The 24,424-nt window shown below is 47.5% G+C and overlaps 1 protein-coding gene across 1 annotated transcript in view; it reads right to left on the bottom strand.

Annotated features, from left to right (window-relative positions):
• The window catches only part of PCCB (propionyl-CoA carboxylase subunit beta), a 548,767-nt gene that overhangs the window by 41,708 nt on the left and 482,635 nt on the right, over positions 1 to 24,424 (bottom strand). Inside the window, exons 12-13 of the mRNA XM_085634345.1 lie at positions 24,065 to 24,165; positions 10,660 to 10,758 (exon numbers count right to left, since the gene is read on the bottom strand). Of these exons, the coding sequence (XP_085490471.1) occupies positions 10,660 to 10,758; positions 24,065 to 24,165 (200 nt within the window). The remainder of the gene's footprint in view (positions 1 to 10,659; positions 10,759 to 24,064; positions 24,166 to 24,424) is intronic.

Genomic DNA, 24,424 nt, shown 5'->3' with positions numbered 1-24,424 from the left:
GCTGTGGGTCTGATTAGCAGGCCCACAGCCACATCTAAGTCGAAAACCAGTAAAGCAAAAGCAAAAAGTGGGGGTGAACATAGAAAGCAGACCCTACTCTCCTACAGTGATCGTCAGGTTCCTGGCCACCAGCCAATTCCAGATCGTCTGTGCCTCCCGAGACAGCGTGCGTGAACGGGAGCCCCCCTGCTTGTTGAGGTAGTACATGGTAGTAGTATTGTCCGTCTGAACAAGCAGGGAGTTCGTCGTGAAGGAGGGATGGAACGCCTTCAGGGCCACGTGTACTGATCTGAGTTCCAAAAAGTTGATGTGGTAAGTCATCTCCGTCTGCGACCATATCCCCTGAATCTGAAGAGGGCCCGAATGCGCTCCCCAGCCCTGGAGAGACGCATCGGTCACTATGGTCTGGACCGGAATATCCTTGTGGAAAGGAGTCCCCTTGCAAACATTCTCTGAGGAGCACCACCATTTCAGAGATTGAAGAGCGTGTTGGGACAGATGAATCTTGTCCTCCCAACGCCCCCGCCTCTGGTCCCATTGATCCTCCAGACATTCCTGCAGAGGCCTCATATGCAGACGTGCATCGGGGGTGAGAAAGATGCAGGAAGCCATCGACCCCAGTAAGGAGGACACCGTCCTCACTGTAGGAGAGTGGGCTGAGAGGAGGTGCAGGTCCTTCCCACGGATCGATAAGCGTCTCTCCTCCGAAGGACACACGCTTGCGTTCAAGGTATTGACTGAGGCCCCCAAGTACTGGAGACACTGCACAGGAATCGGTACTGACTTTGACATGTTGATGTGCAGCCCCAGGCGATGAAGCAAGGCAGCTGTCCTGTTGAAGTGACACTGTGCTTCCCGGAACGTGGAAGCCTTGATCAGCCAATCGTCCAGGTATGGATACACAAACACTTTGGTCTTCCGCAAGTGTGCTGCCACCACTGCCATGCACTTGGAGAACGTCCGTGCGGCAGACTTCAGACCAAACGGGAGTACTGTATACTGGTAATGGTTCTTGCCTACCAGAAACCTCAGGAACTTGCGATGCTTTGGTGCGATCGGCACATGAAAGTAAGCGTCCTGGCGCACAGCCAATCTCCTCGATGCAACTGAGGGTAAATCTGATGCAGGGACAACATACGGAACTTTTCTCTGCGGATCAACTTGTTTGCTTGACGCAGATCTAGAATAGGCCTGAACTCGTTTTTGTCCTTTTTTCTGACGAGAAAGAACCTGGAGTAAAGGCCTGTTCCTCTTTGCCTCAAAGGAACAGCTTCTATCGCCTTCTTCCTTAACAGGACGTCCGCCTCCCCCTGGAGCTCCCGTACCATGAAGGGAGAGCGCACTGGTGGAATCGGAGGAGGTGGGCTGGTGAAACGAAGACTGTATCCATTGCAAACAATATTCAGCACCCACTTGTCCTGAGTTATTGTCCTCCACTCTGCCAGGTAGTGTTGAATACTTCCCCCCACCGGAGCGGGTAACGGATGAGGGGGAAGTGATCCTTCAGGGCTTCGACCCGGCCGGGCCTTTGTTCCCTGACGAGGATTGATGCTGTCCTCTGCCCCTCTGGCGCTTTTGAAAGGACTGCCTGGGGAACTGTTGTTGTTGGTGCTGGTGCTGTTGCTGGTGACCAGACTGACGCCCTTGACCTCGTTGTTTCGAATAGCGCCTGCCATAGGAGCGGAACGACCTCTTCTGCTCCTTGGGTCTTTCCAACCCCACGGCTTTCAGGGTTTCCGCTTCGTCCTTCATGCGGGCCATCTCGTCATCCGCATGAGACCCGAACAGCGTCGTGCCGGAGAAAGGCAAATTGGCAATCTTCTGCTGCGCCTCAGGCTTCAGAGAGGTGAGCCTCAGCCAGGAATGCCTCCTCATGTGTACCCCGTGACAGTACCCATGGGCCGCCAGCAACGACACATCCCCCGCAGCACTGATGATCTGGTTGGAGACCATCATGCCCTCGTTCAGAACCTCCTGGAAGTCCTCCCTTTTATCCCTAGGTAGGGAGGCAGCAAACTGTTGCAAGGAGTCCCAGAGTGACCGGTCATAGCGACCCAACAGAGCGGAGGCGCTAGCAGCCTTCATCGTGGTGGCCGACGTGGAGCACACTCTCCTCCCCAAGGAGTCCATCTTGCGACTCTCCTTATCCGGAGGAGCCGTGGAAGAGGGCGTCGTGGAGTGTTGTTTACGAGCCACCACAATGACAGAGTCCGGGGGAGGGTCCACCCTGAGGAACGCCGGGTCCGAATCAGGGGCCCTATACTTTTTCTGCAACCTCGAGGGAGCCGACTTCACCACGGCTGGTGTCAAAAAGACCTCCATGGCTGGCTCCTCCAACCCCGGGACCAAAGGAAGGAGGGGGCGTGACAGATGAGCCTTGTGCAATGTCTCAAAGATCACCGAGGTAGTGGGAACCGGGACTGCTACCGAGATCCCCAATTTCGCCGCCCCCCTCATCAGCACCTCCTGGAACGTGGCAACATCATCCACCGGCGAGATTCTGGTAGGCGGTGTCTCCGACAGCGAGGGAGAGAAACGTCCAGTGCCAGAAGAGTCCGTCCTCGTGCCTCTGGAATGAGATCTATATCTCCGCCGGCCGTGTCTGGTGCGAGTGGACGATCTGCGCCTACTCCGTGACCTCCGTCGAGAGCGAGACCTCGGTCTTCGTGGAGCCTTAGGAGTCGCCGAGGAGACGGCGGGAGCTGTGGCATCGGCGGCGTAGGTCGCTTAGGAGGAGGAGGAGGCGGAGGAGGAAGAGGAGGAGGCGGCGGTGGTGGTGGTGTAGGAGGACGCTGAGGCAGCGGCTGAGAGAGAGGCTGCGGGGCTCCATCACTCCGTGCAGGAGAACCCGGACCAGCACTGTCCGGACTTACGTCCACCCTTCTCCTCTTGGCGGGCCTGTCCCGTGTCGAAACGCACGAGGGGGAGCGCCGTCTTCTCCTAGATCCACGACTGGAGATCGTGATCACCGAAGACGTGTTACCAGTTGTCCTCGATGTCGAACTAAACGTCGACCTCGTACGGTGTCTCTTCGCCGATCGCCGTCCCCCCCTCGACGAACGGCCTCTCGACGTCGACGGCGAGCGGTGTCTCCTCGACGTCGACCTTCCCCTTCGCCTCGACGGCGATCTGCGCCTCGACGGCGAACTGCGCCTCGACGGCAGTCGCCGGTGTCTCGGCGTCGATGTCGTCAGCGTCGAGCCAAGCGTAGATGGCTTGCCAGGGGGCTCGGTACGACGTCGATGGTGTGTCGACGTCGACTGCGGAATCTTCGACGGCGACCCGTTCCCGGGTCCCGCCGGCCCCTCTCTCGACGTCGAACGCCGAGAATGCCGAGATCCAGAGCCCTGGATCGACGGCGAACATACCGTTGCTTTATCCCTCGCCGTCGACGTCGTCGCCTTCGACGTCGAACGCGACCTACCAGCCGGTAGGCGCCGTTTCTGCCCCTTTTTCTGCCCGGAGGTCCCTCCAGTGGCTGAAGCATGGGCAGAGGCAGGGGGGGGGGGGGGGGAGATCCTCCGTGCCCCGAAGTCCCACCTGTCCTCCGCTCCTCTTGTCCCTGGAGGCGAATCTTCTCCCTGTCCCTCAGGGTCCTCCTGGAGAAGGTCTTGCAGATGGCACACGCAGCAGGGACATGTGAGGATGACAAGCAGAGGATGCAGACATCATGTGGGTCAGTCTTGGCCTTCTTCCTCCCACATTCAGGGCACTTATCAAATAAAGCCATGTTAAAAATGGCCAAACTGCCCCAAATTGCAGGATGCAGTAGAGGAAGGCGCTAGACGTCGAGTGAACAAAGTATTTATCCAAAACTATCCAATTTTATCCAACTATCCACCCAAAGGGTAGAGCTCAAGTTCCAGGGTCCTGCTAGCAGGAACTTGCTTTGGCTGTGCATCCTGGGATACCGGGGGTCTCTGGAGAGTTTCTTAAAGGCACGGTATCCCTTTAGCAGACACATAATGACAGCCTATAGGGCTTGTCTGTCCACCCTTTCCTCTCTATTGTTTAAAGGGATTTTGGTGAAGGGAGTGTGATACAATAAAGGGACATGTCAGATGTGAATAAAAATGACATTTAAACTTTATTTTGGCTTTTGTGTTCACTTTCAGAGGAAGTGCTGGCCAGTGCAGCCATATTGTTATTAGGCTGTATTATTTTGTCTGTCTCTTAAGTGTCTTTGCAGGTTTGCAAATGCAGGACAGCTTAAGAGATATTTTTGATTGCTCCGGGGTCCCCGCACATGGGCGGGACTATTCATAGATTATGACTATATACAGAGATCCCCTACTACAGAACCCAATATTCATACCCACTCCTAAACCCTAAAAATACCCTTACCAATCAATACCCTTATCTACTCCTAAAGCGCCTTACCACCCTGTACTCCTACCCACCCAATATAAACCACTAAGAGATTATACATACGCATATATTTACCTTAACTAGCTTTACATTATAGGGTAAACTTACGTGGTGTAAAAAAAAGTGAACAGAATGCATGCGGAGAAAATGCATGTGTGGTAAAAGCTGAGTGGTACAGGCACTGCGTGGTTAATAGCGCGTTGTAAAGGATGTTTCCCAGTGCAATGGACGTTTTGAATTTTGCAACGTGTTTTAGTCATTTGGGAGCAAACACTACTTGGGTTGAATTGGACTCAATTGACATTTTGCTATGGATTAAGTGATGAGATTAAAGATGAGCTGACTTGTGTTAATTGTACACATTTTCCTAGGCTTATTGATGTAGCCTTTTTGACGGACTACAGATAACTGAAACATTGAAAGGGGAGAACAAGTTCTCGAGAGTAGCATTTTCTGACGTTACCAGGGTTCTTTCTTTTTGTGGATACTAATGTTAATCCTTTGCCTCAGGAGAAGTCCATGAAAATAGGGCCAGCAAGATGGCCTTTCCAAGAGAATAAAAGAACAATGGCAAAAGGATGGATAAGTCATTTAATACAATTAAAAGAATGTTCATTCACGCTCCAATCCTTACACCTTAGAACAGTTTGTTGTAGAGACTGTTGTCTCGTAAAGGAAATGGGTGTCTGTCTTGTTACAAATGAAAGGAAGTGATGGAGGAAACCATCCAGTCTTATTTGTCTCATGTTTTGTTTGAGAGTAAACAGAACTATTCAGTCTTAGAGCTATTAGCCATCCAGATGGCCTGTAGTAAATGGAGACATTTATTAATTCGAAACCTCCGAAATTAGAACTGCTCATAAGTTACAATGTTTATGAAATATTCAATACAGAAATAGTTGTATAGCCAGATGGGAATTTGTTTTGCAAAGTACGATTTAATCACAACCTAAATTCCGGATTCAAATAATCTAGTCGCAGATGCATTGTATTGTTGTTATCCAGAGTAATCGATTACTTATGATCATCCTATAATTCCCTCGCACCACATTGCTGGAACTTTTCAGTCTTTTTTCGAAAGAGTTAAAGTGACACAAGAACAGATGGACCCTAAAGAGTTAGAGAACCTTCATCTCAAGATGCCACTCATTGTGTAAGGATCTGTATTTCAGTCAACAAACTATTTTCATCACCAATTAAAGAATTACTGTTTCATGAATTGTACACGTGTCATGATTCTGCTATGTCTAGCCATTGTTACAGAGGAATTCAATATTTTGCAAAACACTTTGCAAGGCACAAGGAGTTGCACACGTTTTTTCGTCTGGTTCTCATACTTCATCTAAACTAACAAACACAACAAATTAATAAACGTTTGAATCAATATCTTTGATGCTGCTGCATCAGCACTCAAGATGACTGGGCTTTGTATTTACCAATTGCATAATCTGCTTAGAGCTCTGAAACTAATAGTGCCACCAAGGTTTTGCTATTTTTCTGCTTGCAAGGCTTTCCCAAGAGTTTTCCATTCTTCATTTTGTGTGGCTCCTTTGACTCCAAATAGCAACTCACTAGGTAAATCATTTACAGAAATAAAGAAAATTGGTTTAATAAAACGTTTGTCATTCTAAAATAAAAATGAAAGAACATGCTGACAAGTCAAGATAAACTTCTTACCTATTTGCTCCTGGTGTTAAACTCGATCTCTTTTCACTTTATACCTACTGATAGATTACCAGTCACGTTTTGACCATAATAATTTGGTTCATTTGTCAAAACTCATTAGGTTAATACTGTAGCTTTGTGTGTGAATTGCAACATAGCTGGAAAATCCATTCTTGAGAACTGAAACCATGTGTTTCTGATCCTTATCACTAGCTGCCTTCTGAACCACCACCAATTAAGGGGCAATGGCAACCAGAATATGAGGTTCTAGCGATATATGATTCTCAAATGTTGGAGACTTTCTTCAATTTTTGGAAAGATTATCCCTCCAGTGAACATTCTTGGGAAGAAGCATCTTCAGTTCATGCACCCTTGTGGGTATGAGTTATTTTCCAACAGCATCCCGATAAGCTTAGAGCTTCAAGATGGGGCATACTATTACGTCCGCACAGGAAACTCATGAGAGGCAGCGACCTGTTTGTGGGGCTCACATCTATGTAAGAGACTTTGTCCCTAGTTTTCTCATTCAACACAAGGCATGGTGTCTTCTTTCATACTGCTTGGTGAGCGTCCGAATCTTCACAGCGGGTGGGAGGCCTGCTCTGCAGGTTGTGTCTGGGAAGATTCAGTGCAAAGTATGGAAGATTGGAAAAGGAGTTTTTTGGCAATGACTCCTCCCATAGGCTGCCGTGCTCCTGCCCTCCCACAGGCTAGTCACAGCTGAGATGCAGACACGTTAACAGGCTGACTCAAGATCTTCACTTTCTGCTGGGACAGTTGAACCCGAAGCTGTGGCTGAAATGGCAGAGGCAAGGGTATGGTACCGTGGGGGCTTGTTTTGTGGGACTGCCCTTCTCGGACACTGCAGGGCAATGCGTGACTTTTCAATCGACTGGCCTCTCTTAACCTCCTATTGCCTCATCTCGTTGGGCTGCTTGCCACCGTCACTGCGCTCAACTCACTCAGGGACCCCAGTGAGTAAGAGACGTGCAGTAGGACGGTAGCCAGTGTGCTGTGACTGCCAGGGGGTTGACTGTGGCTGACTGAGTCCCCTAGGTCTGGTTAGCACGGGTAAGGGTTTAATGGCATCCGCGCTCCATTACTTCCTCTGCCACTTTGAGCCTGGATGCTGATCCAGAATCAGCACCGAGGACTAATCACTGCTAATTGGCGCACTGGGCGCTCTGGGGTAGGTGCTGGAATATAGTGGTGTACTGGAGGAAAAGCAGCAAGTATTGCTGTGCTCTTTTGTTTGGCTTGCAGCTTGTGGGGGGTGGCCCCTGCTAGGTAGGAAACAAAATGCCAGGGTCTGATGAGGTATCCAGATCACTGGCTTCCCCCAGTTCCTCTCTCCAGTCCGGTTCGTAACCCAACTGGTCAGTCAAAGGGTCTCCAGACCCCTCCCAGTCCCCCTCACCCTCCACTGGTTGCCAATCCAGCCTAAAAGAATCAGGGTGGAACAGGGGCACAAAAGTACCCATCGGCGCCTGTCCAGCTCCATGTCTGCGTCAGGGTGGAGGCCGGGGTCAGCGCCGGTTGGGGACACAACCGGTGTTGGCTGCGGACATGGTGCCGGCGGAGTTGGTGCCGGGGGAAGCTTAGTCAGGCCGACCGGCGCCGATCCAGATTCAGGCCTGGATCCAAGGGGACCCTGCCAGGGCTGAAGCCGCCAGCGTAGAAAGCCCAGGGCCCGCCAGCTGAGTCCGCAGGGCCCAAAGGCACGCGAGCGGAGTCGAGCTGCCCAAAGATGGCATGCATCGCTTCATAAAAACTCCGAAGCTGGGCAGGGGTCGCACTGGGTCCCGGGAAGGGAGGGAAACCCAGAGTTGACCCAGCGACCTCTGCACGTGGAGCTGCAGGAGGGGCACCCCCTGCATCCCTCGTCGCGTCGGCTGCCGGACAGGGAGAAGTCGAAGAGCGACAATGCTTCTTTAACTTCTTCTTGTGCTTCGACTTACCGGGGAAGTGCAACGACTTGGAAGAAGATTGGCGACCGGTCCTTCGAACCCCCAACGTAACCGGGACCTCTAGCGGAGGGGACTGCTGGGCTAGAGAAGCTTTCATGGTCGCTCCCACAAAGATTTCTGGTTCATGGCCCAGCAGTCGGAACACGACTTGGAGTCATGGTCGGGTTCCAGACAGAGCAGGCATACGCGGTGCAGATCAGTCACCGCCATCAACCGTCGGCAGGAACCGCAAGCCTTGAAGCCGGGCATCCCTGGCATGCACCAGGAGTCGAAGACTCAAAAACGACGTCGACAAAAGGTCAGTCAAAAAGTGACTGAAGGTACCGCTCTCTCCGGATCTGCGCTGGCTGGCAGGGAAAAAGAAAGAACTGACGTCAGGGCACGAGGACAGCGTCTTAAGTAGCTGCCGCGACGTCATCCCGGAGACCACAACGGCAACAACGAATGTGGAGGCGACCTACGCCACGTTCCAACGTGCAGCGGTACTGCTGACGAAAAGATTCTCGGGATCCAGTCTGATGCCTGGGGGTAATTCACAAGGTAAGGAATCTATAACTAATTGTCTCTTTCAGATTTCCTGTGAAAGCTCCCAATAGTAGAAGTGCTAAAAGTGTCTGATGGGTGTATACCCAGTCACCTTCTCCTGGAAGATGTTGAGTCACCCAAACAACCCTGCTAGGCACAACCTAATGCCATGTATTGTGCTTTGCTGAAGGAGTGCGAGTGTGTCCCATCTGCGTTTCAACAGCAATACTGTGGATGTGTTGCCCAATAAGTCCAATGGGTAGTATCTTCCTTTGAGGGAACACATATAAATTGGGCTCAACCCCAAGAAAGATCTCACCTATACCTTCGGGCTAACTTGCAACTAGGGTAGATTTCTACTAGTAAATTCAGATTAGATGTTCTGCAGTCCTGTTAGGCAGGTGCCGGAGACCGCAGTGCTCACTAATCATCCAGAAATTCCCCCGTAAGCCTCGTCTTGGAGACAGTAAATGGCCTTAAGACAACATAATTCAGAGGCTAATCTTAATTATTCCAACCACCGTATGTGCTTGAGAAAATGCAAAATCATTTAGTCTCCTGATTTTGTTTTGTAAACAAACTTTATTGGGGTTTACAGACTTTTCCAGAGACCATCAATGCATCACATTTATCATGTATTCAAGTGTGTAGTTACTGGACTCTAATATGTACAGCTCCGTAGTGCAACATCATGAAGGAAACTCAGGTCCTTGCTGTACTTACAAGCCCTCGCTCCTCCCTCAGCTATACAATAGTTAGGGTTCATTTGTGGTCAGTCCTTGGATCACTCTTTACATTGATATACCCAACTTCAAACTCTCACCCGCCGACTCCACCCCCTCCCTTCCCTCACCCCAGGCTTATCACTTATATACATATTGTTCATTTGTTCTGGCACAGGCTGTGCCTTGCGATTGCCGATCATTCAATCTCCTGATTGGATCAACTCCTCTCAATTAGATGCTGGTCTGAGGCATGAACCAGGACAGTTTGCCTATAAAAGACATTCCTAACTTTTACAGTATTTGAACAATCAGTTTTGCCAGCTGGATATTTTCTATGAACTACTCTGAATTAGTAGTGAATACGAGATACTGTGTGCAACATCTGGCTTGCAAACAACCATGTGGGCAGCAATGTATCATTCACTTCAACTGCAGCAACATGCTGCGTACGGATAGTCTTCCACAACCTGCCACAATTGCCCCATTTGGATCTATAAAACACTTGGCGGTCTCTGGAGTTAAATATGTTTGGAAGCAGAGAGAAAAAAGAAAATCAAGAGGTGGAAGCACATGGATAAACTTTAAAGTCAAATAGAAATTAAGCAGATTTTTCAGATTACCTCAACAATAATGGTGAAAGGGAGACCGTAGGTTTGTGAGGACAATTTAAAGTCAAAAGTCTTCTCTTTTGTGTAAAGGAAAGTTCACAGATGTCACCAAAGTCACCAAAAAGATCTTCGTACAACAGGAATGTGAATCTCTCAAAATTAGAATCCTTATTGGAAGCCAAATTAATTTCTCTATTCTAGCATTGCAATACTTGGCATTCCGTAGCTAATTTTCTTTTGTTATTGCTTGCTAACAGACTTTAAACAATTGACCATGATGATATGTAACTAAATGCTTTTACCTCATATCTACTGTAAAGTGCAGTAGAAACGATTCATCCCGCACGGTAATTTACAAATAATAGCCCTTTCATGGAGGGCTTTCATCCCAGAATGAAAGTTCAGCAGATGGGTAAAAGCAGAAACTATAGATATAATCAATTAAAAGAGAAATTGCCATTTTTCAGCTTCTTTGACCTGGAACAAAAGTTCAGAATAATACAAATGTAACAGAATTTCTTTAACAAGACATTTTTAACCAAGTCACCTCTCAATCATTTCAGATGCTTTGCTCGCTTGGATATGTGTGTGCAACAATTCGATTATTTCTTGGAAAGAGGACTTCTCTTTCACATGTAGGTTGTTCGCACCACATGCTGTTATTTGTAGATTGTTTCTCCAGCTCTTCATTTAATACAGGATTAGCATTTGAGGAAAAACGAAGTGGAGAGTAGATGATTTTACAGGAGAGCACAGAACAATGGTCAAAGACAGGGTGAAATTCTGCAGGGAATGGCTTACCTTGGCACCCATAACAGCAACCTCAGCAGTAGGCCAGGCATAATTTGCATCACCACGTAAGTGTTTGGAGCTCATGACATCATAGGCACCTCCGTAGGCCTAGACCGCAAATTAAGATGCACAGACTGATTGCTGGGCCTATACATGGCAGATCACATTCGCAGGCCATACAGAGAGCAATACAATATGGCACAAGGAACAACAGTACTAATAAACAAAGTTGTAAATACTGTATGGGTGCAAAGGATAACCTATACCACATTCCCATAGTGAAGTTTGTAACATATCAAATACAATTCTCTAATGCAGAAGAGGATGTTAATTTTAAGATACACAGACTTTCATTCAGGGGAACATTCCCCAATACGAAAAGCATTGATGAACAACAGCTCTTCTATTTCCTCTCTACAGTTCTCTTCCTCCTCTCGGTCTAATTTTTACATTTTAGAAGAGGCGGCTTGGGAAATCCCTCAAACTGATGCCTTCATTGATTCCCAAACCACAGAGAAAGAGGAATAAACTATTTGATAAATTTGTATTCAGACAAGGTTATAGTTCTGATCAGAAACAGGTCAATACGCAAGTACTGTTCGAGGGTTACTGAATAAAAAGAATATTCCAAGTCATAGGATTGCATGATTGCAAGGTATTTATGGCTATTAGAGGTCCCAAAAAAGCCCTTTGACTATGACCCGCAGGAAAACTATGTGAGGTGTCCTGAGATAAATCAATAATGCACTTAAAGACTTCACACATTATAAAAGGGATGGTTGCTTTAGCCAGTTGTAAAGCAAGATAAATGAAAAAATTGGATCCTCAAAATCAGGAGTAGCTTTGTCATAAGGTTAAAACTCCATCCTTCTGTAATGACCTGGGCAATAACTCAGCACCACCTATTGTCCGATTTCATCAAGGAAATCTTTAAGGAGCTATTCATAATTAGGACTGCGAGTCCTCTACACCCAGCAGAGGGGTAAACTGACTAGAACATTCTTTGATTATGTTTTTTGAATCCCCTTACAGACCAAACAAAAAGAGCTACTTTTCAAATCTTTAATCAAAACAAGCAGGGTAACTAAAAACGGCACATGGCAGTGTGTAATCCTCAAACTGCGTGGAGCCGCCAACACCAAAAACATATCTTCGGAAGCATACATTTCAACATTCTGCTGCAATGGTGATAATACTGGTGAACCTTGTGAATGCCGATCCTTGTAAACTTTGAGTATGCTGGTACTTTTGTAACAAGCAAACTGAGCCCGCAGGCACCATCATCATTTAAAATAGTGGCTGCGCCACACAACCGTTAACCTATTAACACTAAAAAAATAGTTGCGAAATTGTATTTACAGTTATTTACAATCAAAATCATAAAATTTTCATAGTACGTTTGTGGTAGCATTTTCACTATAAATCCTAATTTCCGAGTTAAATAAATTAATATTATTTAATTACAATTTTCAAGTTTTATGTAAAAGTATTTTCCATAAACATGTCCTTTTTCATTAAATATGTTTTTATTTAAACGTTTACTGCAGTTTTTGATTTAGGTTTACTTCTGTGAGAATTACTTTCCTAAAAATTATTTTTCCATCTTTTTGTTTCCACCAATATGGTATCAGTTTTTCCATTAATTCACATATGTGAAGTCTCACTATGTTGTCTAGAGGAGAGTACATTGGTGGATGATCTGACTGACCATCATGCAGGGCAACATAAGTCTCCTATTTACTAGCCAGTTCTTGCTCAAGTTGCTCTTCTACATGTTCTTTATAGCATTAAGCTGTGTCATGCTTGTCCTTCCATTTCACTTTTACAGGAGGCAGAATCTTGCGATGTGCATCCAAGGGAAGTTAGTGGAACTTTGATGATTCAAAGGGTGGGGAGGAAATAGTGGAGCCACTGTGCGTGCATAAGGTGGTCTTAGCGTACACTGTGGTACCAGTGGAGGAAACCTATTACAAAAGTCCTGAAATATTTCTCACAAATGTAAAAATTCACCAATACCTGCACCACTGAATATATATATATATTATATATACATATGTATGTCCTCAGAGTTGACAGCAATGCCATCTATCCTCGTAATACCATTCCTTCTCAACCATATCTTTGGGAATAAAATGGATATTCAAATTGTGAGGTCCTGTGACCTCCGCTTGTGAAGGTTTGCCTTCCATGTGAATGCTGAAGGCAGCAAAGACATCCTCACCTTCCTTTTACTCTTCCTCACTATATTCACCCCTCTCGCTGGAAGATGGCTCTTTCCGTATTTTTACTGTAGCCAAGGTAGTGATAGAGCAGAGATTACACCAAGCGATTTTATTGATAAGACATAATGACTACTGCTGTGTAAACCACAGAGAACGTGTGCAAAGCTTAAAGTTCTGAAAAGTGACATAAATATGAATTTTAGTAACTGCATCGTAAAAGCATGCAGATAAAAAGATAGATTATGAGGCATTCTATTAATTAAATTAATATAAATGTGACTAATAATCATGAAATACTATTTTCACTCATTTATATGTGTTAGAATAAGGTAGGGAAAAAATCTAAAGTTATGGATTTTATTGCCAATTGATTTGATTTTCATGTAAAGACTATGACATTAATAAGATTAAAATGCATTATGATTTAGTTTCGTTTTCATGTGAAAATTAACTATGTCCTTTCATGTAATAACGTGTGCACCGAAAATGACAAAAGAAAAGTAGGTGCGGCACAACTGTATGTGTTCTCATGAAACCTCTTTAGCATGTATTTCACATAAGTATAAGTGGAATAATAGATAAACGACAAAGATTTATATGCATTTTCTTATATGATTAATGTTGACACAAAAAATGTTATGAGTACAATATACTGACATGTATTCATTATGATTAGAATGAAATGTTTTCTAGTGTATGTCATATTTTGACTTCACATACTAGTTTCCCATTACTGTAAAATTCACACAATTTAACAAGAGCTTGTTGTATATTAGCACAAATTTCATGTAGGTCTCATTTCCCTTTCCAGTGAAGTCTTGGACGGAACATTTCCGAAGCGTATGAGAAATTCTTGCAATATTTCAAGTGGTAATGAAATGATAACCGTTTCCTTTGACAGCTCCTGGACTGAATAGTGCACTTGCAAAAAAGTTTGTTACACTCTGAAACAGCTGCTTTGGAAAGAGTCCTTGTGAACCCTTATGCTTTCTTTTTAATGACCTATTGTTCATTGTGTCTTATGCCTACATGATCTAAGGAACTGCGTAATTGATTAACCTAATTTTTCCTGATTTTTGCCACATCACCATCACCCTACAGTGGATTAACCAATGAACTGAATGGTCTGACAGATTGAGGTCATGTTAAGGGGTGTCACCAGGGAACTGTTCCAATATAATTGGCCATTTTTGGAAGAACGCAAGAGATTCTAGCAGCTTCTTTGGGCTATTGCGCTACTTGTTTCTGAGACTTTGGGAACTTGGAATTGTTACTGCTGACTGAGTCCTGATTGCAGATCGAACCTTTCTGGATGAAGGGTTCAGGTCATGTCGCTGTACCTCTTGCTGTTACAGCCGCGAACAGAGACAGATCACTGTCTTAACGAACTTGACTGGCTACTTTGAACCTTGCTGAACTCTCCCGAGAGTCTTTACTCAGGGTCTTCCTGGCTACCTATCGAACAAGTTACTTACCTTCAGTAACAATATATCTGTAAGAAACATAGGTTAGTTATAGATTCCTTACCTGGGAATTACCCCCAGGCGTCAGATTGGATCCGGAAAGTTTTTCGTCAGCAGTACCCCTGCGTGTTGGAAGGTAGCGTCGGTCGACTCCGCGTCCATCGTTGGCGTCTTGGTCGCCGGAATAACGTTGTGGTAGCTACTTAGACACCGCCCTCGCGCACGGACATCAGTTCTGTACACGAGTTTCCACGCCAGAAGCGCAGAGCCATGCAAGTCACTGACCACTGGTGCACAAAACTAGGGCCCTCAAAGGAAGTCCTTAACCCTAGAAGTCAGTTCGCAGAACGGGGAGGATGGGTGGGGCGGTAAGGAATCTATAACCTATGTTTCTTATAGAAAAATCGTTACCGAAGGTAAGTAACTTGTTCATCTGAAAGAACCAGTTGGCTATAGATTCCTCACCTTAGAATAGATACCCCAGCAATACCAACCCCGAAGGTGGGTTTGCGAACTAAGTTCACAACAGAAAGTCCAGGAGAACAGAATGGCCAAAGAAGCCGTCTCTCCGGACTTGGCTGTCCAGGCAGTAGTGTCTTGTGAACGTGTGCAGCGATGCCCACGTAGTTGCCTGACAGATGTCATTTAGGAGAACTCCATGTCCCAAAGCAGTAGTAGCTGCAGTCGCCCTGGTGGAATAGGCGCACAACCCCACTGGAGGGTCCTTCTTTGACAAGGAATAACACGCTTTGATGCACAAAACGACCCATCTAGAAATGGTCCGTTTTTGACCGGCCCGACCTTTTTTGGCGTCCACGTAGCCAACACAGAGCTGGTCATCCACCCGGAATTGTTTTGTGTGATCCAAGTAAAAGGAAAGCACACGCTTTGGATCCAGACGGTGGAGCCTCTCCTTCTTTGGAAGGATGCGGAGGTGGAAAAAGGTGGGCAAAGTGACGGTCTGTCCTATATGGAAAGGAGTAACCACTTTGGGAAGGAAGGACGGATAAGTTTGAAGGACAACCTTGTAAGGATGAACAGTCAGAAAAGGAGGCTTCGAGGAAAGTGCTTGACGCTCACTCACCCTGCGCCCAGAAGTGATGGCCACCAGAAAAGCCGTTTTTAAAGTCAGAAGCCAGAGAGGACAGTTATGTAGCGGCTCAAAGGGAGCACACATCAGATATGTAAGAACCAAGCTCAAGTCCCACTGAGGCATTACGAAGGGAATAACAGGGAAAAGATGAGTAATGCCCTTAAGCAAGTGATTTAGAACAGGGGACAAGAGAACATCAGAAAGAGGGGAGAAAGGGGATCCACAGCCTTTGCTGTGCACCATGCCACAAATTTGTTCCATCTGCAGGTGTATACCGTCATAGTGGAGGGACGCCTGGCTGCCTAGATAACATCACAGACTTTGGGAGGCAGGTCAAACGACGTCAACTGCCGCCACTCAATCTCCACTCAAAGAGGTGGAGACTGGACAGGTTCGGGTGGGGGACCATCACCTGCTGCTGCGACAAAAGATCCTCCTGAAGAGGCAGTCTGATTAGAGGATCGATGGTCATGTGTAGCAGCTCAGGATACCAGACTCTTCGTGCCCAATCCGGAGCCTCAAGAATGACTTGGACCCGATCGCACTTGATCTTCTTCAGCACTCTGTGCAGAAGTGGTATAGGCGGAAAGGCGTATAGAAGACCGCAACTCCACTCACAATCAAAAGCGTCGCCTAGCGAGTGCCGCCTTGGAAATTCCAACGCGCAGAATTACTGACATTGCGTGTTCTCTTCGGTGGAGAATAGATCTAACCAAGGCTCTCCCCACTGTTGAAAGAGACCTTGCACCACCTCTGAGTGAAGACGACATTCATGATCCATCATGCACCTGCGGCTGAGTTCATCCGCCATGGCGTTCAGGGAACCTGCCAGGTGTTGAACCACCAGGGATATGCCCTGATGTTCCAGCCATGTCCAGAGGCGGAGGGCTACCTGACATAGGGTCCACAACCCCACCCCGCCTTGTTTGTTGCAGTACTACATGACAGTGGTGTTGTCCGTGAACACCTACACTACTCTTCCCCGGACAGAGGGAAGGAATGCTTTCAGTGCAAGACAGATCGCCCGAAGCTCCAGAAGGTTTATCTGGAGCCCAGACTCCGCCGGAGACCAGAGGCCTCTGATCTCCGCCTCCTCCATGTGGCCACCCCATTCCAGAAGTGATGCATCGGTCACCACTGTTAACTCTGGTTGGGGAAGGGAGAGGGATCTGCCGTCGACCCAATCCTGGCTCGTGAGCGACCACCGCAATTGGTGTGCAGTGCCCTCCGAGATCTGGACGCAATCGGACAGGTTCCCCAGATGTTGTGCCAACTGGAACTTCAGGTCCCACTGTAGAGCCCACATATGCAATCTTGCATGATCCACCAGCAGGATGCAGGAGGCCATCAGGCCCAGTAGCTGGAGGGTCATCCTGACCGAAACCCAGGATAAAGGCTGAAAGATTGGAATCATAGCACGAATATCCCGGACTCGCTGTTCGGGAGGATAGACCCGAAACTGCGTCATGTCCAGAACCGCTCCGATAAAGATGAGCTTCTGAGAGGAAGTTAGTTGTGACTTTGGCACATTGATGGAAAACCCCAGCGAATGCAGGAGGTCGGCCGTGGTCTGGAGGTGGGAAGCCAGTCGTCGAGATAGGGGAAGACTGGAACCCCTGATCTGCACAGATGAGCTGCGACCACTGCCATCACTTTCGTAAACACCCAAGGGGCGCTGGTAAGGAACAAAGGGGAGCACGGTAAACTGAAAATGCTTGTTGCCTACCGTAAACAGCAGGTAACACCTTTGGGCCGGCAGGATGAGGATGTGGAAATAAGTGTCCTGCAAGTCCTCCAGTCTCCAGGGTCGAGAGCAGACAGGACCTGAGCTAGCGTCAACATTTTGAACTTCTCTTTCCGGAGGAAGCGGTTGACGTTCCTGAGGTCCCAGATAGGACGCAGGCCTTTGTTCTTCTTGGGCACCAGGAAGTAGTGGGAATAGCAGCCACGACCTACTTCTGATACAGGAACTCGCTCGATGGCTCCCTTGGTCAAGAGTGCCGAAACTTCCTGTTGGAGAAGGGCCAGATGATGCTCCGACATACGATGTTAATGGGGTTGTATGGATGGAGGGGTTGTCTCGAAGGGGAGGGAGTAGCCCCTTCGGACTATTTGCGAAACCCATCTGTCTGACGTGATGGTGTGCCAGTGCGGGAGGTGATGGCGAACGCTGCTGCCCACTGGCGATTGGTGGCCCTGAAAGGTTGGACTAGGAGTGTTTGGAGGCTGCTGCAGAGGGGGCTGTGGTGGACTGGCCCGCCCGCTGGCCCCCACAACCACGGCAGTGGTTCCCACGTCCCCGGCCGCAAAGGGGCTGAACAGCTTGTGCTGGCAGGTGGCTCTGGGCGGGCTGTGGCAGGGTACCCCTACCGTAGCCATGAAAGGGGCGAAAAGCAGACTGCGTAGGGCAGAAGGTGGAGAGGCCCAAGGATCTGGCCGGAGCCCAAGAGTACTTAAAGCGCTCCAGTGCGTTGTCTGCTTTGTCACCGAATAGGCAACGGCCATCAAAGAGCATGTCCATAAGGGTGGATTGGACATTCCCTGAAAAAACAGTCGAAGGGCTACTAATGTGGAAATCGTCCTGCCTAGTGAGTCGGCGGTATCCAGCCCACAGCGGATGGTAAACTCCGCTGCATCTCTCCCTTTGGAAACTGGGTGAGAGTACAGCCCGGGCCTCCTCAGGGCAGCACTTGCGCAACCGTATCCCACACGGAGTGGGTGTAACGGCCCAACAGACATGCAGTGTTTACCGACCGCAGTCCCAAGCTGGAGGAAGAAAGCATCTTCCCAAGATGGTCCAGCTTTTTGGATTCCCTATCAGGTGGAGCAGTAGGGAATGCGCCCTTGGAGGTAAAGGCTTGGACCACTAAGCTCTCAGGGGTGGGGTGTTGGGAGAGGAAAGTGGGGTCGCCTGGGGTGACGGGCGGTGGCGTCGAGGAATCAACCTAGCCACAGGAGCCCCTGTGTTGGGCGTGGACCAGGTGCTCAAAAGGATGTCTGTTAGGGCTTCATTAAACGGCAGCAGGGGCTCCGAAGAGCTCGCTGTCGGTAGAAGCACCTCTGTCAGGAGGTTAGTCCTGACTGCCACCGTAGGTAGCTCGAGGCTGAGAGCCTCAGCCGCCCTACGCAACACCACTGCGTAAGACGCTTCCTTCTCCCTAGCCACAGTAGGAGGAGACAACATACTAAGGTCTGGTGAGGTATCCAGACCACTGGCTTTCCCCAGTTCCTCTCTCCAGTCCAGTTCGTAGCCTAACTGGTCAGTCAAAGTGTCTCCAGACCCCTCCCAGTCCTCCTGAGGCTGCCAATCCGGTCTAAAAGAGCCAGGGTAGAACAAGGGCACAAAAGTACCCGTCAGCCCCGGATTGGCGTTGGTCGACACTGGTCTGACTCCGTATCTCCATCATGATGGAGTCCGGGGTAGACGCCGGCTGGGGACACAACCGGCGTTGGCTGTGGACGTGGTGCCGGTGGAAGCAGCACCAGGGGAGGAGTAACTAGGTCGACCGGTGCCAATTCGGATCCAGGCCTGGATCCAAGGGGACCCTGCCGTGCCGAGGCTGGAGCCGCCGGTGTCGAAGGGCCGGGGCCCCCAGCAGAGTCCGCGGGGCCCAAAGGCGCACCGGCGGAGTCGGGCTGCCCAAAGATGGCGAGCATCGCTCCGTAAAACTGACGGAGCTGGGCAGGGGTCACTTCAGGGCCCAGAAAGGGAGGGAAACCCGGAGGCGACCCTTCAGGCTCCGCAAGTGGAGCCGCGGGAGGGGCACCACCCTCATCCCTCGTTGCGTCGGCCAACAGATGGGGAGAAGTCGAAGAGGCTTCTTCAATTTCTGCTTGTCCTTCGACTTACCTGACCCCAAGTGCGAAGACTTGGATATAGAATGATGGTGGCTCCGTGACCAGTCCCTCGACCTCCTACGTGACCGGGACCTCGAGCGGCACGGAGACGACTTCCGGGCCTCGAGCTTTCGGAACCGCTCCCATAAAGACCTCGGATTTATGGTCCGGCAGTTGGAGAACGACTTGGAGTCGTGGTCGCACTCCAGGCAGAATAAGCACATGCGGTGCGGATCTGTCACAGACATCAGTAGGTTACAAGAACCGCAAGCCTTGAAGCCGGGCATCCCTAATGTGCAGAAGACTCAAAACGATGTCGAGAAAAGTCGCCCAAGTCAGTCAAAAGTGACTGGAGGTACTGCTCTCTCCTGATCTGCGCTGGCTGGCGCAGAAAAATAAAGAACTGACGTCAGCGCACGAGGGCGGCGTCTAAGTAGCTACAGTGACGTCATCCCGGCGACCACGCCGCCAACAACGGACGCGGAGTCGACCCACGCCACCTTCTGACGCGCAAACTTTCCGGATCTAGTCTAATGCCTGGGGGTAATTCTAAGGTAAGGAATCTATAACTAACTGTTTCTTACAGATCTTATCAATACATACACTGTATGTGATCATAATCTGCCTCGGCTGAGGAAGATTTCCTCATCTTATTCTCACTGAATCTCAGAGGCTTGGTATATTACATGAAATTCTTTACTAATTGATTATTAGTGCTGTATGCCACTTTATTGAATGCAAATGTTCTTTACCCTTTAGATTAAATAACTAAGCTTTAATATTTAATCTGATTCTGCTGTTCTGTCTCGTCATTCCTTGAGAGTGAACATTAACTGGGTTATCAATGTATTGGGCTTAGATACAGTTATCCTATTCCTGGTCCTCACTGGGTAACTGTCTATTCCCCCGAGTATCTAACGCCTTTCAGCACAGAGCAAGATCCATCGGAGGACCAATTGAATATATGAGTAGCATAAGAAGAAAGTAAATTCCGTAAGGGCCCAGTAAACGCTACAGTAGTGGTAACTGCTATTTGCTGTGTGCATTTTGTAGTGCTTAGGTAGACAAAACAAGACTATCTGTAATTGTCAATCTTGCTGTCAATGATAATAGTGTGGTGATATTCAATATGATCCCTGCGAACCAACCCTTTTGTTTCCTTTAGTTCAAAAATAAATGTATAATACAGCATTCTGTAATATCTATTTCTAAATCAGCAGATTTGCTACCTGAAGCTCAGTCGCAGCTGCTGAGCATAGGGGTGAGGGACAGAGCACCCTCACCTCAATAATGATGAAGAGTAGGAACCCACAAGCAGCTCCTGCTCCTCTGTATAAATCAAGCTTGAGGGTTTTTCTTTTTGTCAAGAGGGAGGAAGAGAAGCTGTGCATGTGCCGGGTGAGGCTTTCACTCGCTCTTGAGGCAAAAACTAGCACAGTGGCGTCGGGGGTGGGCGAGGTCAGATTTAGTGAAGCTGCTGCTGTCTGCCTTGGGGCCTTTACTGATGTAGCCCAGAGCGGAGTCAGCACAGTCCCATAGCTTAGAATAGCAAGCGGCAGGGAATGCCTAGGATGGTGAGGTGGGAGTGGGGGTGGTATTTGGTGGGATGTGAACAATGGCCCAGAGCGGAGTCAGCACAGTCCCATAGCTTAGAATAGCAAGCGGCAGGGAATGCCTAGGATGGTGAGGTGGGAGTGGGGGTGGTATTTGGTGGGATGTGAACAATGGCCCAGAGCGGAGTCAGCACAGTCCCATAGCTTAGAATAGCAAGCGGCAGGGAATGCCTAGGATGGTGAGGTGGGAGTGGGGGTGGTATTTGGTGGGATGTGAACAATGGCCCAGAGCGGAGTCAGCACAGTCCCATAGCTTAGAATAGCAAGCGGCAGGGAATGCCTAGGATGGTGAGGTGGGAGTGGGGGTGGTATTTGGTGGGATGTGAACAATGGGCTCCACCCTCATTTTGTGGGGTCACAGCACGTTAATGTTGCAAGGGGATGAGAAGGGTTCCGGTAGGGAGCAGACTAACAAATCTTTATTTACCGACTTCATAGAGTGTAACGCTCTTTTAATTGCTTTGTGCAGCGGGCTTTTGTGAGCCCGATCCTGCTTTGTTTGTTTACTTGTGGGTTTGGGCAGGAGGACGGTCGCCTACAGGCTGTGGAAAATTAGGCCACCTAATTCCCGACAAACGTTTTTGCTGTTTTATCATGGAAGGAGGAGTAATTGTTCTTTGGTTGTTTTTAGTAATTTTAAACTGACCTTTGGACCTGATATTGAAAGTGCTGCTGCTACACTTTGTAACTTCTGGTTATTGCAGACCATATTTTAGGAATTTTTAGAATGCACTTCTTGAAATATGCCCCGGACTGAGCCCTAAGATTACCCCGACCCAGGATCACACACTCAGCTCCTGAGAGACATACGGTCTTCTGTTTCTTGGACGAAAAGAGCGCACAATGCGCTGGGAACATCAGACCCAAGACACTGCTGAGAGCAATGTGTGCTTAGCTTTTGTATCGGTGTCCAGGCATGTGACAGTCATACAGTATTGTCAGACTGTGTTTCGCCTGAGCCTGATCCACTCCGGTCTTTGTGTCACCACGCTTCACCTGAAGGGAAGTAAGGTGGGTGTAAAGTACTTGAGGCTTTTGTTTTAAATAAAGGCAATCCTATTATAATTGCTAATTTGCCAGGCTGGTGGAAGTTGCATTTGATCGTAAGCTATGTTGCACCTTTTTTACCGAAGATCTACCTGGCCTTTAATTGAAGTCTGACACTAAAAGTACTCTAATTTTATGTCCATTTAATCTTTATTTTAACACAGGACATTGTTCCTCTTTATGCAGACAGGTACCGTCCTACACAATTAGAAATGCTCTTTACACTGACAGACAAATGTTACTGACCCATTTAATGGCTCTAATTGCTAACCTTCATGGGAACCCAACTTGTGAATTTCAGGCGATGACAACATCTAGTGTTAACTTACTGACCCTTACCACTAGGGTGTTCTATTTTGCTCTAGTTTGTTTTGAACCAGAGGTGTGGACACAATATCAGTAATGTTTTTCTTGGTTGCACAACAGCGTTGTCTGTCATCTAAATAAACTGAGCGAAAAAGCCTAATCTTACAATACGACCGAGCTCACCCTTACAGTAATGTGGCTCTAAAATCACCCTAGAATAAATTTGCGCCATGTAACTGTATCCCAGGCCTAGCATTTCTGTGCAACCATTGATGCTGTGCAGTGACAATTCATTCTTCTATAGTTTTATGACCCTGCTTCAAAGACAGTTATGCCTGGCTGTAGGAGTCTCTTATAGTAATTGTATTACTTTTGATTTGGGCATCATAGGGTGAGCTAATTAAACAAACGGACATTCCTGGCCATCCAGACATGAATGCTTTCTATTCATAGGAGAGTTATGTGTTCCCAGATGAGGTGCAAGAAATACATGCAAACACTTCTGCTGCCGTACAAGAGCACAGGAGTGCTGCTGACAACAATGAGAGTTAATGAGGAAGGTGGGTGTAAAAAATAGGGGGAACTGAAAAGCTAGTGAGAAAAGGAGGAGAAAATAAATTTGGGTTCCTGTGGAAGGAAGTTAAATCAAAAGTTAGAATGGAAAAGACTGGAAGGAAGAGATATGTGATTAGGTCAAAGGGAGAGAAACAAAGTGAAAATTATGGAAAGCGCGAAGAGGAAGTAAGGCATTGAATGGTGATGGACAAATTAAAAGCAAGAATAAACTGGAGAAAAAGTGAAAACTATTAAAGTGGAGAAGGAGGGCAGGAGGAGAAGAAAGAACACAAGAGAACAACAATATCAGATGGGCTGAGAAGATGGTGAGGAGGGAGGAGAGCAGAAAGTTGCAGGACACCTGGGAGCAAGGGACAGTATTTGGCAAAATGTGGTATAAAATGTAAACATTGTATCCTCTACTTGAAACATAGAATTTTGCAGGGGGAGAACGCTTCTGATGTCTTATTACAGTACTTGGGCTCTCTCGATTCACTCATTCGGTCTGTGGAAATTCAGACCGGTTTTAATGCCCACCAGTTAAAATTTTTACCAGCCGCTACTGCTGAAGATGTGATTCATTACTTACAAAGTACATTTGGTCTTATTCTTACCATAAACATATCCTACGTACTCCTCCCCCCCCCCCCAACCCTACAGCAGCTGCAGAGTTCTATATCCTACAGTGAAGTTACCATCCTTCTGCCCAAAATAGAATTCTATGGCACAATGCAGCTATTTTCTACGTCTACAATTTCTATTACTCTGATGCCCATGTCTCAGCCATATCTTCCAATGCCCACTATCCACAGTGAACTATCTTCCGTTTGGGTCAAAAGGCTCACAACAAAATTATGTCTGAAGCAGGAAGAAGCAGCAGCACCAAAGTTATTGTCTGTGAGGATTCAGCTAATACCGTAAGAGTAAATAATACTTCTGAACAGGTATTTGCAAACATAGAGGAATAAAAGACAGTGAAATATTGTTTTTAATAATATATGGCAAAGAAGAACGCTTGAAACCCCGGAAACAAGACTGGGTTAAATCACTTAGTCTCCAGCATAGTAACATCTTAATCTACACTCTCCAAATCTAGATTGAAACAAGTTCTCATCCATGGTCGTTGACACAATTAGTGTAGCAGATACTATTATGACAAGTTTATACATTTGCAGGGGATTCAACAGCGCTTCCATACACATCTAAAATATATTAAATCTATACAATATTTATTGTATTCAAAGGCCAAAAAGGCACCACCCCTTCCACTTGCATCACCTTCCGTGTGATGACTGTGATCTTTGGGACCGTGGCTTCTGCGAAGGCAAAGAGGAGTTTTGCTCCATGTCGTATGATGCCCCCATATTCTTGTGCTGTGCCTAGAAAGAACAAATCAAATATCAAATTGCAAGAATAACTTAGCATTGTGACATGGTGAGTGAACATACTGCAGCACATAAATGTGAATTGTTTGTTTCACTTGACAATTCTTCCTATTTGGCTAGTGCAAGGAGTACGTAACGCGGATTACTTCTTTCTTTTTGCAATTCGCAAAATAACAGGGTTCGCAACTGCGAAATAATGTTGTACCATGTATTAAACCCATTCTACAAACTGGTAAAGCCTTTCCAGCTTGCA

The sequence above is a fragment of the Triturus cristatus genome, chromosome 11 (assembly GCF_964204655.1).
Source record: "Triturus cristatus chromosome 11, aTriCri1.1, whole genome shotgun sequence".
NCBI lineage: Eukaryota > Metazoa > Chordata > Amphibia > Caudata > Salamandridae > Triturus > Triturus cristatus.
This window is presented reverse-complemented; position numbering and strand designations above follow the sequence as displayed.